At 51.2% G+C, this 15,937-nt stretch overlaps 6 protein-coding genes across 6 annotated transcripts; 2 read left to right on the top strand and 4 right to left on the bottom strand.

Annotated features, from left to right (window-relative positions):
- Nucleotides 1–208: 208 nt before the first annotated feature.
- Nucleotides 209–1,836, bottom strand: VTN77DRAFT_2998 (uncharacterized protein; the record flags this gene model as incomplete). Its single annotated transcript, XM_069418898.1, has 2 exons — nucleotides 209–1,273; nucleotides 1,336–1,836. 2 exons carry the CDS (start codon nucleotides 1,834–1,836, stop codon nucleotides 209–211), a joined length of 1,566 nt encoding a protein of 521 aa, XP_069279056.1.
- An 83-nt stretch (nucleotides 1,837–1,919) lies between these two features.
- On the bottom strand, nucleotides 1,920–2,203 carry VTN77DRAFT_2997 (uncharacterized protein; the record flags this gene model as incomplete). The annotated part of the gene is made up of 2 exons (XM_069418897.1): nucleotides 1,920–1,978; nucleotides 2,044–2,203. 2 exons carry the CDS (start codon nucleotides 2,201–2,203, stop codon nucleotides 1,920–1,922), a joined length of 219 nt encoding a protein of 72 aa, XP_069279055.1.
- Nucleotides 2,204–2,319: 116 nt separating this feature from the next.
- On the top strand, nucleotides 2,320–2,662 carry VTN77DRAFT_2996 (uncharacterized protein; the record flags this gene model as incomplete). The annotated part of the gene is made up of 2 exons (XM_069418896.1): nucleotides 2,320–2,417; nucleotides 2,482–2,662. 2 exons carry the CDS (start codon nucleotides 2,320–2,322, stop codon nucleotides 2,660–2,662), a joined length of 279 nt encoding a protein of 92 aa, XP_069279054.1.
- Nucleotides 2,663–3,290: 628 nt separating this feature from the next.
- On the bottom strand, nucleotides 3,291–4,916 carry VTN77DRAFT_2995 (uncharacterized protein; the record flags this gene model as incomplete). The annotated part of the gene is made up of 1 exon (XM_069418895.1): nucleotides 3,291–4,916. One exon carries the CDS (start codon nucleotides 4,914–4,916, stop codon nucleotides 3,291–3,293), a length of 1,626 nt encoding a protein of 541 aa, XP_069279053.1.
- A 500-nt stretch (nucleotides 4,917–5,416) lies between these two features.
- VTN77DRAFT_2994 (uncharacterized protein) lies at nucleotides 5,417–7,509 on the bottom strand (the record flags this gene model as incomplete). The annotated part of the gene is made up of 6 exons (XM_069418894.1): nucleotides 5,417–5,746; nucleotides 5,805–6,127; nucleotides 6,218–6,380; nucleotides 6,441–6,716; nucleotides 6,774–7,154; nucleotides 7,234–7,509. The coding sequence occupies 6 exons, from the start codon at nucleotides 7,507–7,509 to the stop codon at nucleotides 5,417–5,419; spliced, it is 1,749 nt and encodes a 582-aa protein (XP_069279052.1).
- Nucleotides 7,510–11,289: 3,780 nt separating this feature from the next.
- On the top strand, nucleotides 11,290–13,884 carry VTN77DRAFT_2993 (uncharacterized protein; the record flags this gene model as incomplete). Its single annotated transcript, XM_069418893.1, has 9 exons — nucleotides 11,290–11,347; nucleotides 11,518–11,579; nucleotides 11,641–11,789; nucleotides 11,840–11,967; nucleotides 12,022–12,957; nucleotides 13,018–13,055; nucleotides 13,111–13,296; nucleotides 13,347–13,697; nucleotides 13,750–13,884. 9 exons carry the CDS (start codon nucleotides 11,290–11,292, stop codon nucleotides 13,882–13,884), a joined length of 2,043 nt encoding a protein of 680 aa, XP_069279051.1.
- Between the last annotated feature and the right edge of the window lie 2,053 nt (nucleotides 13,885–15,937).

Raw genomic sequence — 15,937 nt, 5'->3', positions numbered from 1 at the left:
GAAGATGGGATGGTGATGTCATGTCAAGGACCGGCAGACAGACACATCATAGAAAGGGGGACAGCGGGAAGGGGATGGAAGGATGATCTTCAGGCTAATCACGCAAGTTCCGTTCCTAGAGAAGAAAAAAAATTAAAAATGATATACACTGCATGACCGCACATGCCCTCTAATCATTCCATCCCAAACCCCAACCTAAACAAGCCGGTTATGACTTGCCCATCTGGAACGACCCAAACACCCCACCGCCGCCACCAGGAGTGAGAGCTCCTGCGCCTTGACCTTGCTGACCTTGCTGCCCTTGCTGACCTTGTTGACCTTGTTGCTGCTGCTGAGGCGTCTGGTTCTGGTTCTGGTTGCTCGTTGCGTTCGAGGCATTGGCATTGTTTGGCGTGCTGGGCGTGGCAGCGTTCGAGTAGATGGTCGCCCCGTTCAGATTGGGCGTCTGCTGTACCTGGTTGTTGTAATACGTCACCGCGGGCAACTGGCCGTTCAATCCCCAAACCTGGCCCGAATACTTGGCCTCGTCGATGGTGCCGTTGAACACAACCTGTCGCATCTTCCAGTAGATCTCGCCCGTGACCAGCGAGTCCGAGCCGGCCTGGTGAGCAATGCCCACGCGCTTGACACCCAGCTCGTCCGCAATGTCCTGCAGACCAGACTTCTGCCCCAGGTTGGCAATGATCTGAGCAGCCGCCGGAGTCAGCGGAGAGTCGTTGACTGCTTGATTTCGTCCGGCGTGCTTCATAAGATATTTAATGTCGTATAATGAAGGGAAGAAGATTTTCAACAGTTTGTGGAACGTCTCTTCATCCTCCGGAAGAGGTCTGCAGAGCATGATCTTCATCAGGTAGCCAAAATCGTAGCCGGAATGAAAGGAAATCCAGTGGACGTCATCCAGCAGGACGAGCCCCGAGCTTATCAGCAAGGCGCCAAACTCGAACGGGTCGATGCCATTTTTCTCGTGCATAGCAAAATCAATTCCCGCCTTGGCGAGCATGCTCGTCGACTCCTGCGCGTACATGTCCTCCTCCAAAGAGAATTTGAAATTGAACTGCCAGGTGCAGGGGGCTGGAGCGTAGTTGTTGCCATAGCCCTGCCCGTTGGCCTCGGGCGTAGCCGGAGGTAGTTCTCCTTCAGGAGAGAATAACGTGATGCCAAGTTGGATCATTTTTAGGAGGTCGACGTTGCAGCGCAGGGTCTGGTAATGATAATCGGCTTTGTTCGCGAAGGACCCGATGGGACGGGCAACGATGCCAGGGAACTCGGTGTCCTAGAATATCATCGGTAAGAAAGCGAAACTAGCAGTCGAGTGAGGCAGCCGACAGAACGTACCATGCTGATGTACGGATACTTCTCGACCAACCGTCTTAACGTGGCCATCTCTTGTGCCAGATTGTGCTTCCATACGTCCCGTATCCGCGACTTGATCGCCCCAGTCTTTCCCTCCATCACCAACCGCCCATCCTGACCCTGGTGGAGCTGCTGCTGCTGTTGCATCTGCGCCCCTCTCACGAACCCCATCTGCGCAGCATGGCTGGCTAACCCTGTCCCGCCTCCACCATCACCAGCACCGCCGCCGGCAAAGCCGCCCACTGAAACGCCGTTGGCCATCGCTGCTCCGGAGAGCGAGAAGGGATTCACGTTCGAGTTCGAGCTCGCCGCGGCGAAACCGGGGTGACCGCCCAGCGAAGGGTGAGGAAGACCAGCGTTGGCGGATTGAGCGTGGGCTGCATGATGTTGTTGTGATTGTTGTTGCTGGAGATGAGCTTGATGGAGGTGAGGGAAGGGAGCGTTCATGCCTGAGGGCCCGTATCTGCCCACCGGAGGTGGCATCTTGCTATGTGCAAACCAGTCTCTCGTCTGCGGAGGGGTTGGCGACAGGATCGGTCATGAATAAGACTGGCTGGGGTTTGTGATCAGTCTCGCGGACTGAGGACGGTATCGACTGTCGATAGGAGCGTAACCAGTACCGTAGCTATTGAGGAGAGCGTTTTGTCGAGTCGTTCAGATTGTGAATAGCAGTGGCATTGGAGGGTTGACTTCGCAAGTTGGCGATGGGCGATGGGCGAGTCGCAGTCTTCAGCAGTGCTGAATTGGGTTTAGCGCCCGGCCTCACGAGACCGCCGCCAAGCCCAATCCCGGACAGCTTCAACGTCCTGCCTTCGCCTTCTCTCCTCCGCATTGCTGTTACTCCCTCCATTTCGTCTACGGCAGTCTTTCGACCTGTCGAAAATCCGGACAGAGGCTCCTTATAGCCTTGGTTTAACCTCCCTCCTCAATTGACCTTTCCTCTCAATCAATCGCAAAGACACCACAATGCCGACGCGAAACCCCACCGGGTTCGACATCAAGGAATTCAAGGCTGCTGCCTCTCCCTCGTCAGTCTGGGCGAAGAAGGACCCATGGGCTCGAAAGTACGCGATGAGTTGATTTCTGGAGTACTTGTTGTTCTGTCATATTGACTGATCTCCTCCGCAGCGAGGCTTGGCGATACACCGGCCCCTTCTCTCGATGGAACCGCTTCAAGGGCCTGTTCCCGGGCTTGGGAACTGCCACCGTCCTCTTCGCCGGATATTGCATCTTTGAGCACTTCTTCCTCCCTGAGGATCACAGCCACGGACATGGCCACGCCGCCCACGGACACGGAGAGGACCACTGAGTGAAATACATGAAAACAACCAAGTGACAGGAAGAGATATCGAGAGAAGGCAGGCGGCACGCTTGGTATGACAGAAATGGACAAACGAAGAAATATGCAAACATCGTGTTCGTTTCTTTCCTCTACGACAGGGTTCTTGACTGTCCGGCTGGGGAAGAAAGGAGCCGCAAAAAGAGCAGAAAAAAACCAACACATTGCCGAAGAAGGGATTATAGACCGACCGGTTGTGAAGTGATGGGCCATCTGTAAATATGGCGCTTTGGGCTGGTTTGTTTGACATTCATGGGTGTATATAGTTACCTAACTTTTTCATTTCCTTGTTCCTGACGTGTTTTTCCTACTTCCCTGCTTGCGGTGCAGAGAATCTGCATATTTTACTTGCCCCTTTCTCACTTTAAACGGCGCTGAGTACCTAGGTAGTAGTAGGATGTGATGCATGGGGGAACGAAAATCCCATCTTGTAACGTACGAAGATCAAAAAAAGGATAAGTTCGAAGCTTGCCCTCGTATGTACAGTACAAGTACATACATACATACAACACATAGATTTTTTACACGCATCTACCTTTGTTGACAGTAGATAGCCTATGTATTATCGACATATAGACGTATCGACGTATCTTCCCGTCTACTCCTCGAATACCAACGCAACACCATCATCACCCGCCGTGACAATCCTCTTTCCACCGCCACCGCCTTGTACAAAGCCGAGAATGCCTCCAGATTGCTCGCCTCCTTCGCTCTCTGTCACCCCGGTGTGGCCTCTCCACTCCTTGAGCAGGCCCTGCGCAGCAGCAGCTGTGCCGCCTCGGGTGTCCCACCGTCGCACTACACCGTCCATGCCGACAGAGGTGAGGAGCCACGACCGTCCTTGTCCTGCGGCGGCGGCTGCAGCTGCAGGAAGGCCTGGACGAGACACAGCTGCTGCAGAGCTTAGGGCATCTTGCACAAACTCCACCTTCACGACAGCAGCGCCTTCATGCGCCTCTTTGATGTGTCGACGCACGGCAAACCGATGGGCCGTGTCAAACAGGGCGATCGACCCGTCCACAGAGCCGGCCGCGAGGAGAGTCAGAGGAGGGGCAGAGAAGGACAAACTCTCGACGCTCTCGGATTGCGCCTGGAGGGAGGCGAGGAGGGCGCCAGCGCCCGAAGAAGCTCCACCCGCGGCTTGCGCGCCGCCGCCAGCAGACGATTTGCCCTTGGATTTGGCGCCTGATTTGCCTGACGCGGCCGCCGAGGTGGATGACGGGAGACGAGGCAGCCCGACAACCTTGATGTGGCCCTCCGCACCGCCGACCGCAGCAAAGGCGCCCGTCGGGGCGATGGCGACTGAATACAGACCGCCCTCGACAGCGAAGCGCTGGTCTTCAGCAGTGTATCCCACAACGGCGTTGGTGCCCGCAGCGTAGGGCACACCCGCCGCCGCGGCAGCGCCAAAGACGTCGTAGACATAAAAGCTGCTATCCTCAGACACCGTCGCAAGCAGCTTGCCATCCGGCGTCCACGCGCCCGCGGTACAGGAACCGGTGTGCTGGAAGAAAGTCTGGATGATGGAGATAGGTTGCCCGGCGTCGTTGTGGTCGATTTTGTAAACCCACGCGCTGCCGTCGTTGGCGCCTAGGGCGATCACATTGCTCTTTTCCTCGTCCCCGTTCTCACACGGGCAGACAGCCACCCAATTGATCTCCTCGACCTCTTGCGCCTCGGCCACAAACTCCCACGCGTGGCCCGTCTTCTGGACCGTCGAGTCGCGCCATACGCGCAGCCGTCCGTCCAGCCCTGCCGTGACGACGTACTCGCCGCGCGGCTCCGTGAACGCGACAGCATTGACCGAGTCTGAATGTCCATCCAGCTTCGCGATCGGCGCAAGCGACTTCCTCTCGCCCTTCGGCTGCGGATTCGACTCGTAGCTCTGCGGCAGCAGTGGGCGCTCGTCTGCAGGCGTGGAATCGAAGATGTAGGCCGTGTCGTCTCCGGAACCCGTGATCACGATCTCCGGGTGAACCGGGTGCTGGGCAATGCAAAAGATGGAGTCTTTGTGATGGTCGAAATGCGCTACCGAGTCGTTCTGCAGCGTGATTTCCTGCTCTTCAAGATCCATCCGTTGGTCGCCGTCCGCGTCCGCGTCCGCGTCGTCGTCGTCCGATTCCATCGGGTGATCTTCATCTTGCTGGATCACCTCCTCTGCCTCGTCAGGATCAAGATAAACTGCATCTTCCCCCTCAAAGTGAGGGTCTGCAGAAGACGACATTGTGCAAATATTATCAGCGTGGTCGCTGATTTTATTGCTATCGAATTGAAGAAGCTATTCCGCGGGAACGGTAAAAAAAAATATGTATGGATGGCGGGGTAACGACGGCCCTTGAAGGACTCCCCTCCTGTGGTCAATTCCGGTAATTTTCCAGTAATCGGTTTCAATATCTGGGAATTTAAAATTAAACAGGTAATAAGGGACAGAAAATTCGAATTTAGTCCCTGCGATGCTTAATAATAGTAAAAAATATCAATAATCGCAAGAAAACGCCCCTCCGCTGCGGCTTAGAAATTCATTTCTCTCGTATCCACTAAGATGCAGCTACCCGCATTCTGAGCTGCAAACAGAACAAACAATCAGCAGCAATTGCATCAACGATACAACTACCTAATAAGTAAACTACTGTATGTGACTATGACTACGTGACTGTGCATATAGTGCGTTGAGCAAGAGGTATACTACTGAGAAAATCTTCATATCATTCGACCAACAGCAGGCTACAACTTGACACCAGCTTTCCTCCTCGCTTCCTTCTCCCTGTCGCGGAGCAGCCGTCGCAAGATTTTGCCGCTAGGGCTCTTGGGGATGGCATCGACGAACTCAATGCCGCCCTTGAGCCACTTATGGCGAGCTTTATGATCTTCCACGTGCTTCAGAATGGCTCGAACAGTTGCCGCATCGTCAGAACCGGCACTTGGCGATTTCACCACAAACGCCTTGGGAACCTCGCCGGCGACTTCGTCCGGTACTGCGATGACCGCGCAGTCTGCCACGGCCGGGTGATCGAGCAGATGAGCTTCGAGTTCGGCGGGAGCGACTTGCAGACCCTAGGTACAAATGGGTCAACTATGAGAAGAAATCCTTATAACTGACTAAGATACGCACCTTGACCTTGATGAGCTCCTTGATTCTGTCAACGATCCATACGTGCTCTGTTTTCTTCGGACTCAGCCGGATCATTGCCTCATCACCGGTACGCAGCCATCCATCCTGGAACGTCTCGTCGGTGGCTTTCTTGTTGTTCAAGTATCCCAAGACCACGCTTGGCGACCGAACTAATAGCTCTCCGGGAGTGTCATATTCTGTGATCTCCTTGCCATCCGGGGACACGAGCCGGGCCTCAATACCGGGGAGGAGGCAGCCGCTGGAACCATACCAGATATCATCCGCCGATGTTGCGCAAACGACAGTAGCGGTTTCCGTCATACCTTGCCGAGGTCAGTCATTTCTTTGCATTCCACGTCTTCCTCGCTACTATGCGACAAAAGCCACTGTAACCAGGACAAAATTGAACTCACCATAAGCTTGTCTAACCATCCAATTCGGATACTGTCTCTGCAGCTCGGTAGCTGTCTCCGCTCCTAATGGGGCAGCTCCCGTGAAGATCCAACGCACACTTCCTAGGTCATATTTACTACAAAGCTCATTGTTGCGGAGAATTGTGATGATGATCGGGGGTACCTAAAAAGGCAACAATCAGCATTTCTGGGCTTCAAACTGTAGGGAACCAGGCAGTATTACCAGGTAGAGACATGCGATCCGGAATTGTTGAATGGCATTCAGAAAAGTGCCAAGTTCGAACTTGGGCAGGACGATAACCTGGTCGCCTCGGTAAGGACCTGCATGGCAGGTGACTATCAGCCCGTAGATGTGGCTTTGCGGCAGGAGACCCAATGTGACGTCCAAATACGGGGATTGCTCGCGGGGCGATTTGAGCGTTTCACGATATTTCTCTTCGTATGTGCAAATCTGTATGATGTTGGCTATCACGTTGCGGTGGGAAATCATAACACCTTTCTATTCTTCAAATCAGCTCTGGGCATGAATTCTCTTAGGATAGCAGTTTGACCGTACCGGTAAACCCGACGTCCCACTGGAATAGCAGAGGAAGGCTGTCGTTCGCGCCCCTTGTCCGGGGCCCCATTTCAGCTTCTCCAAGGTTGGCAATGACTTGCCCTCCTCGATGAGTTGATCCACAGTCTTGTATTCCGTTGGCGCCTTCGCACTGCCCAGGAATTGAGCCGGCAAATTCACGAGATAAATGCGGTGTCGAGGGATGCCTGCTTTGCCTGCTGCCTCCAGGGCAGTTTGGAGGAGCGGCAAGCACGTGAAAAGCACCTTCGATTTTGAATCAACCAGCTGGTGAGTTAATTCGGCGGCTGAGTAGGCGGCATTAGCGGGGGAAACAAGGCCGCCCAGCTTATGAATAGCCCAGAACAGCGGTATGCTATCAATCTATGTACATACAAGCGGGACGATTAATCAGTCATGACTGTCACACAACTTTGCGCAATCTGACGGATTCATCACTTACGGTGTTGACACAAAAGAAACCTGCGACCTTATCCCATTCCGCACCGTGATTGGGCTGCCAGCCAAATTCCTTTGCTAGAGCGCGGGCAAGAAACTCGACGCGGTCGGCCACCTCGAGGAAAGAGTAGCTCTTTCCGGAGAGACCACAGGTGAACGGATTGCGCGAATAGCCCAGAGGATATCGACCATAACGCTCGTTGAGCATGAAGTCGCAAATCGCGACATCGTCGGGGATTGGAGGCAGCGGTGGAACCGACGCAGGAGGATAGAACACCATCTTGTCGGGCTCTAGTCCCTGGCTCCTTCGATCATGAAAAGATTTGGAGAGGATGGCTAATTGTCCTTTTAACAGCCTGGCGGGTCTTAAGAAAAGGAAGGGCTGTAGAGGTGAACTAACTGCACTGTCCACCGGTCGGGTAGAAGTCCAGCTCGGAGGTATCTCATAGCTAACCGAGGGTATGTAGTCAGCCATAGCTATGGAGGGTACCTAGGTAGGACAGCCTTTACGGAGTACCATTAATAGTGGCCACGAATCCCCTCACAGCCTACAGGATGATGTGGGGATTGGGGGAATCTTGTGGAGAATATCTCCTCCCCAGAAATGCGGGGAAGGGACCAACAGCATCGCACTGATCCCTCCCCGAAACCCAATTAATTTCTCCCCCATCCCGACATCAAGTCCCGCGGTGGAGATATGTTGACCGCCGTGCTTCCACAGAAGCCTAGATCGTCTCTGGCAAGATTGAGGCCAACTTAGTTAACTAGTTGATGGCTATACCAAAGCAAGGTTCTCTCTTGCCCTAGAGATTTTGTTTGCGTATCGGAGAATTCTTCCTTTGTTTCTTGCTCTTTCCATTGGGACCTACATAACATAGACATTTATCATTTACAATTCATTGTAACTTCTCGGCTGATGATGACCGGCCCTTATCTTTGTGCCCTAGCGGCTTCCCGCAGCCACAGGACGGCAAACCCCGTCTAATACGGCGAATGACGGACATAACAGAATCCTGCTCTTACTCTGTTGCATCTTCAAAATATAATAATGACAGTTCTATTTCCTACATTCTTTGTTTCCGATTACTTAACAAACGACTTTTTTTTTCTTTCTGATTTCGATTTTAGCTTGCATCTCTTCAGCGATATTCTGCAAGCTATATGGCTGATCCATTTGAAACTCTTACCTCATTTATGCAATACCCATGTACTCTTGAGATTATCTATGGGCCTTTCTTTTGTAGTGAAGTTTTTTTGCTCATATTGAGCTTTCATCCACCAGTCATGATAGTTCCTTAGCGTATGTGTCTCATCATTCTGCTTTTGCCTCGGGTAACATATCCAAGAACCTAGAGAGCATAGGACTGAGCAGATATTATTGCATGCCCTGACTTTACTATCAGGTATTATTTAGACTTCCCTTCATATTTGCTGCCAGTCAAATGCCACGTTCTATGATTAGACCTTTGCTTCCACATACCTCATACAGAGACACACCCATCATGATCCTTCATGCATTTTGACCTTATCATCAAATAATACCATCTTCTGTGTCCAGATCTGGATTCTGTGATACTCTCTACATTGGTTCAGTTCACAACTTCACCGGCTTGCCACGGTTGCCCTTCACAAGGACGCAACAAGGCATACAGTGCCATCCAACCGTTCACCAACTCCTTGAATTGTGTCACTGTTTCTGACTCGGCGCCGAGAATACGTGAATATGTCAGGCCGTTCACCTCATTTCACAAATGTAAATACGCCCTCTGATCTCCCACGGGGACTCTTTCTTTCTCCCTTCTTCATCCTCTCTCCTTCTCTGAACACGTACTCCTTTCTATCTCTCACTCCCCTGTCAAACCTCTCATATGTCTCACTCCCTGTTCAGGATCACATCAGCTCGTTCTATAACCAGTCTTTCTTTTGAGCTTCCTCTCTGAAAGAGCCAGGTCTGACTGAATCCTTGACATCCCAAAACACTTGCTGGACGTGACGTGTGACGTGTTTTCTGCAGGCGGCAGCGAGACACGTCTCCTTATCCTCTCCTCTTCTCATCTTCGCTTGCCCTCATCTCTACTTTGAACCACTCTTTGTTTTTCTCATCATGTCTTCAAAACCGCGCAAAAAAAAACTTTGGTTCTGTTGTTGACTGCAGTTGTACCATCATGGTTGTCGAAGTAGCGGCAGCGAAAAGCCTATTGGCTCCCGGCATGCAGCTACCGCGGATCCCCGCCATCGCAACCCTAACGACGTCTGGTTATCAACGAGAAGCTTTCCTCTTTCAGGTGAGTCATGATCGAAACCTCCTACCTGTTCTTGAATATGATTTCTAATATACTCTTATTGTATTAGCAATACTCATTTGTGAATATACAAAAAAAAAAAGAAAAATAAAACTGGAAATGTCCTTACATTCGCCTCTCGTCGAGTCCTTCCGCCGGTACTTGTCCACGACCAATTCAACTCTCAAGTTGGCCTCAATATGTTTTCGATCCAGGTTTAGCACTGTATTCTTTCACCGTGGAAAACCTTCGCTTGTTGCTTCAAACCATGGAACCGAAATATCTCGTCGAGGCTCCAAGGATAGGTCGTTGGACAGAGTCATGGCGTCACAACGGAGAAACGAAATCGTCTCGAGTGATTATCCTTCATACTAATCACATACTTCATTCTATCACTGCCACACGATCAGTACTTATACACCACGCATCATCCTCCTCCCTGATCTCGGGTCCAAGTACGTCGTCGATCGATCTCACCAGCGGGAGACTGAGAATCAAGCCCATGTCAAAAGAGAGAAATATATTGTCCACTTATCGAAAGCAGAAAGCCGAAGACACCCTACTCGATCTCGAAACGGCATATATAATCATCCGTCTCGATATTCTTCTCTTCTCGTAATTTTATACGCCAGGGCTTCTATATATTTATTCAACGTCTCCATCGGCCCGCCCTGGTATATTCAATTTCGACATATATAATCTCAATATATATTTTTTATATATTAAAATATATATATACATATATATATTGGGTTTATATATATTTATTGAATCACCGTCTTTTTATATTTATTATTTATTGTGAGTGACATATCTCTCCTTTTGGTGACTCCCAGCTTTCATGAAACTGGACGACATGTCGGTAGATGGATGGATCGAGGTGTCTGTCTTGACTCGACGGCAGGACGTCCTGTTTGCTATCCCCTAGTCAGTATATTCCCTCGTCAAGCATGTTTCGAATGTTGTATTGACTTATCCATCGTGGAGTGCTAACTTGATGTGGGTATGGTGCAGACTCGATTGGCCAACGTGTCACTTCCCAAAGGCGTCTGTTGCCCTTTTCAGGGCACAGCTCTTTTTTTTTATTCTTTAATCTTTAAAAATTATTATTATTATTATAATATATAATAATAATAATATAATATAAAGGTAAGCTAACTCACCCCTGCCCTGCCTCTAGTTGAGTCATTCCATGATCACATGGGCATCAGCTGCCTGTCGAGTATCAGGATTGCTAACGGCTTTCTGGGGGGATATATAGGTACGTACATCTTCTTTTCCTGTGTTGTTGTTCTGCACGAGCCCAACGACCATTTCGCCGTCTCTGTTCGCGTGAAGGTTCTTCAATGCGGTTGCTCTCTTTACCTACCCCCCTCCCCCCGCTGCTGTCCGAATCCACTTCACGGCCTGGACCCAGCCATCACTGCACACGCGCCCCCGTGATCTCCCTCAAACGTCTCCTAATCACGTTCTGTAGTTGCTGAATCTCGGGAAGTTCGAGGCAGCCCGTGACTACCCCTCCTTCCCCCGTTGACGCGCTTTTCAGAAACGTGTCCTTCCCATCCCCGCGTCCCTCCATCCCCTTCTCTTCCCTTCCTTCTCTTTCTTCCTCCCGGGTTCACCGTGTTCGATCGGCGATTCGTTTCTGACTTGACCAGCACAACGACGGTGAGATTCTCGTGCTCTTCCCCCGCGTTCAATCTACTTCCAGCTCTTTACTCCTCCTATCCACCTTCTGAGCACTGTTTTCGTCCTGCGCTCACATCTCGTAGACCCAAATGGTCAAGAGGAAGCTCGCCCAGGAGGGGCCCGAGGCTAAACGGGCCCGAGGGGGAGGTAAGTCATATCATGTTCATTCTATTGTGAACCACGACAATCTCCCTCGGCTCTCAGAAGCTCCTGCCTTTCTTCCCTCGACATTTCTGCTGTTGACATGCAACTTGGTGCCTTATTTTCTGATGACTCACTTTCTTGGCGAGAATCTGTACGTGCTAACGACACTCTAGAGGCCGGGGAGGTACGCGGTGGCCGGGAGCCCGTCTGTAGCGAGCCCCCAGCGTGGGCAGAGGTATGTGAATCCATCTCCTTGTATGACGAGTTCTATATGCTGACTGCATATCTCCATCTAGTGTCGTCCCGACCTCTGCGACGCCCTCCCCTGGTTCCGCTCGGTCCAGGGGGGGGCGTACCACGTTGGGGAGCTCAGCTACGGCTGCCTCTTAGACGCCGACAGCGGCTCCCGGGCCTATATCGATGACGAAATCGTCATCACCAGAATGTAAGTTCCTCTGCTTTCAGCCGTTCCCACAGTCTTGCTGACTCCTACAGCGGCGGGTGTTGCGAAAAGGACACCAACGGCAATCTCATCCTCCTGAGGGACCAGGATGACTCCAACCGCAACGTGGCGTCCTATATAAATAGCCAGGCGGTGAAGCTCCCCGTGGGGCTTATAATTGGTTTGTCACTTCTCATCATGGTGTCTCTAATTCTGTCTGCTAATATCTCTCCAGGGGATCGTAACCCGGTGCTGGGGAGGCAATTGCCTCACCGATATAACGTGATGGGCTACTTCCGGATCACCCATATCTGGTACGAGAAGATGGGCGCGAAAACCGGCGCAAAGATCCGCTTCCAGAAACTGGATCTCGAGCAGAAGAGTTGGTGGGCCGCCAGGGGGTCTCCAGATCCTCTGCCGGTGAGTGAACGTCAGTTCTCGCCGCCGGACAGTCAGGTCTGCCCCAAATGTTCCGTGTCGAGCATGCGTGTATATAATGAGGGCTGGATGTGTCTCCAACCTTCATGCTCTCGATTCTGGACCGTCAATGGCTCCTCTCCGCCCGCCAATCTGACCTACCATCCTCTCTTCTTGAGTGCTCGTGAACCCCCTGATGAGGAAATTCGGCCTCACTATAGTCTCGTCCCCGATCTCCTCTCAACCATTCCAGAGGAAGATATAGACAGCGGCTTCTCTCGTATTGCCTGGAAAGGTATCGTCTGCCCTGACTGTCACAAATGTATATCGCGGAGATTCTGGAGAGGCTGGAAATGCACCGATCCTCTGAGCAACAACAACGTCGACAACAACAACGTCGACAACAACAACAACAACAACAACAACAACAACAACCCCACGGGGCACGCCACCGCCTGTGCTTTTGAAAAGATGATGAATACGCCTCCGGTGTCCTTGCGGTCAGTCCTTTCAGATTTCGAAATGGGTGCCATCCAACGCGCTGTCTTTGTCAACCCCAAGTTGATCCAGCCGAAGCGCGAGTTTTCGGGACCATATACGAAATTCACATACGAACTCAAGGACATCGGCACTGTGACGCACTTTGTCGCAAATAGAGAAGTTCTCACTCAGCCTAATGGGCCGAATGATCTCTTCAGGCAGTTGCAGCTCGTCGATCTTGGGCTTCGTCGCTATCCTCTACAGCAGAGCGTCGGTGAGTATCAGTTTACTCTCCCGTTGTATTTTGACTGCTATGACTCACTGACAGCAATAGTTGCTGGTACCCTAACATCACATTTCGCTGTCAACTACGTATGTCTCTCGACTCTGGTTTCACTGTGGACATCGAGCTAACATAACCCTAAAGGGCATGCCGTATAAGTATGTTGTCTCCGTTGATTCCAAAGGATTTGATGAAGCACCACCAGAGATCATGCGAGCATTTGGCCGTCTTACCTGGGCAACGGAGCAAGCTGTCACTGCGGCTGGTGATGAGTTTCTGCCCCCAAATGAGCTGTTGGCTCTGGCGTACTTTGAAGAAATGTCCATTGGCGTATGTGTGACATCAATCCTTACAATTCCTCCTTTCTGACGTTGCCTAAGTACCATGACGATGGCGAATCATCTCTCGGTCCGACGATCGCAACTCTCTCCCTTGGAGCGAAAGCCACCATGAAGATCCGTTTGAAGGATAAATATTTCCGAGGCTGCTCCGCGTCAAAGAAGCTCCTCCCGGAGGACATCGTGCTCCCTGGTTGTGAAAAGTACGACGAGCGGAAAGACTTGAAGACCAAGTTTACGAACAAAGAGATTACCCAAAAGGAGTACAACGAACGTCGTCTAGCGATCATCAAGAGTATGAAGCGGAGAGAGGGAGCTCCAATTATCAGTATGGAGATTCACCACGGAGACCTTGTGGTCATGCACGGCGCAGAGATGCAAAAGTATTACGAGGCAAGACCGGTACCTGCCTCAATGTGCGTGTGCCAGGCTGACAAGATCCCAGCACTCCGTCATTCCAGAAAACAAACTTCGCTTCGCCTTGACATCGCGGTACATCAAACCAGATCAGGTAGAACAAAAGGACCTTCACAAGGGAGAGTTCACACTTGGTCCCGATGAAGTCTATCACGGCCAGTGAGAGGCCTGTCTTGCACTGATCTTGATACCTTGTGAATCTGGTACTGGGTTTTACGAAAGTTCGACGAACAGCTCTTGACTTCTTTCTTCTCCAAATTTCACGGCCAGTGAGCCTATCTTTTCCTCTCGCCTGCCTTGTGCACTGGCTTGAGTTGTCCTCGGATCTTGATATCTTACAACACGCAGCAACATTCAACTCGAAGCCGTCTCTTTTCAACAGCTTGATAAAGAGCTGTTGACGTCTTTCTTCATGCCATCAACTTGGCCAGTAAGCTGTTTGTCTGATCTGATCGTGATGTCCTTTCACGTCCGACGCCGGCTATTCACAACGCTGCCATCTTGTGAAAGCTCTTGACTTCTGTCTTTCTTCTTGCAATCTCTTTTCGACCAAGGAGTCGCCTGCTTTGTCCTCTGGACTTGATTCCTCATTTATCCCGAATCATTCACCGCGACTTGTGCTTTCCCACAGCTTTTGACTGTCTTCTTCTTTTTGCGATGACCCATTTGTCATCATTACTTGTCATTACGTTTCGTATTGATGAGATCATTGCTGGAGGCTTTGTGTTTCTATTCCAACATACCTTCTTCCTTAGCGGGCGTCACGGTTCTAAGTCCCTTATGATACCCCCTGGTGATTAGTTTCACTTTTCATTGTTCTCGGTCTGGCGGGTCGAGGCGTTCTCGGGGGTTAGAGGATCTGATTATCTTCTGATGCAGTGGGGCCATGCGGGGTATCATGATAGGCGCTGGTAAAGGGTGGGATTTGTTAAGATGTCTTTTTTCTCTTCCTTTCTGTCGTGGTTGTTTTCATGTTCTCAGAAACTTGCCTTATTTCCAAGTTGAAATATTATTTCTCCTGCCAAGCCCATCGCTCATATTGCGGGGAACGCGGGCGGCAATTACATTGACTCAGACTCCCTTCTCCCTGTTGATCGGCAGCACCGCAGCGAGCATGGGTCTTCATATCTATTAAGAAAGTAGCAATATCTTATCGAGCCTCTTTTTCCACAGGACGAAGTAAATCTAGCATTTCTAACTAGATCAATGTGCACTGTACTCTGTATGGATCCAAGACTAATATAATTACGAGGTCCGTGCACCGTCATAGCGAGCTGGAACCCGACCCTGCACCAGTCACAGGCAGCATAGCATCATTTTGGAGAATAATAATGCGATTGTTGAACTGAACTGCACATCGAGGTGATGGCTCCATCTTCACAGCGACTGACACGGAAGGGAGAGTACGGAGTAGAAGAAAAGGTGTAGTTGGTCATCCACAATATTAATGACAAGATAGGAAGATAACACAGACCATCTGTTGCGGAGGGGTTCCGTGTCACAGAACGGGCGCAACCGCGGGGAAGAGAGAGAGAGCGAACGCGCGTTCGGACTCCGGAAATCAATTAAGGTTCTCCGTACAGCAAAGATGGCCTGCTCACGGGACAGTTGCCGCTATTTTGATAGCCTTGACTCCGTTAGAAAAAACGCATAGTGCTGGGTCAGTAGACACCAGCCATCAATTGGGTGGATAATGGATTACCCTAGCAGATGAGGTGCTGCCAGCTGACAAGAAGCCTCAGACTAAGCCTTGGAGCGCGGGTCTGCCACGCCAAGTCTCCCGATTCAAACTAAAGCCATGCTGTTCGCGCCTGTTTTGTGAATTTCCTATTAAATAATCACTAACCTCGTGGGTATCGGGCGGGCGCATCGGGGCGCAGTCTACCTAGTTTGTCCTGCCCAACTTCCTGTGCTAATTACTCATGGCTCTTGTCCTGCGCCAAGAGACAATCTCGACTCTGCCACGATCCTACCCAGGTCACCCTCTGCCTCGCTGATCGGTTCCGTTCACTCGTTTATCCCAAATCCTCCTTTGAGCATCGATTTCGCGTCCTGATCGTTCAAGAAGGAGTTCTGTGACTACAGCGGGGATGCCACGCACCGCAACGATCGTTTTCCCTGACGATTTTTGATTTGCGCTCACGATCTTACGCCTGGATGAGTCTTGGACGATCTGCCGCGATCCACCCTCACGAGGAGCCCGGTTAACTCCTCTC

The sequence above is a fragment of the Rasamsonia byssochlamydoides genome (assembly GCF_041956645.1).
Source record: "Rasamsonia byssochlamydoides strain NRRL 3658 unplaced genomic scaffold VTN77scaffold_20, whole genome shotgun sequence".
NCBI classification, from domain to species: Eukaryota; Fungi; Ascomycota; class Eurotiomycetes; order Eurotiales; family Trichocomaceae; genus Rasamsonia; species Rasamsonia byssochlamydoides.
The sequence above is the reverse complement of the archived record's forward strand: the minus strand, read 5'-3'. Positions and strand labels throughout refer to the sequence as shown.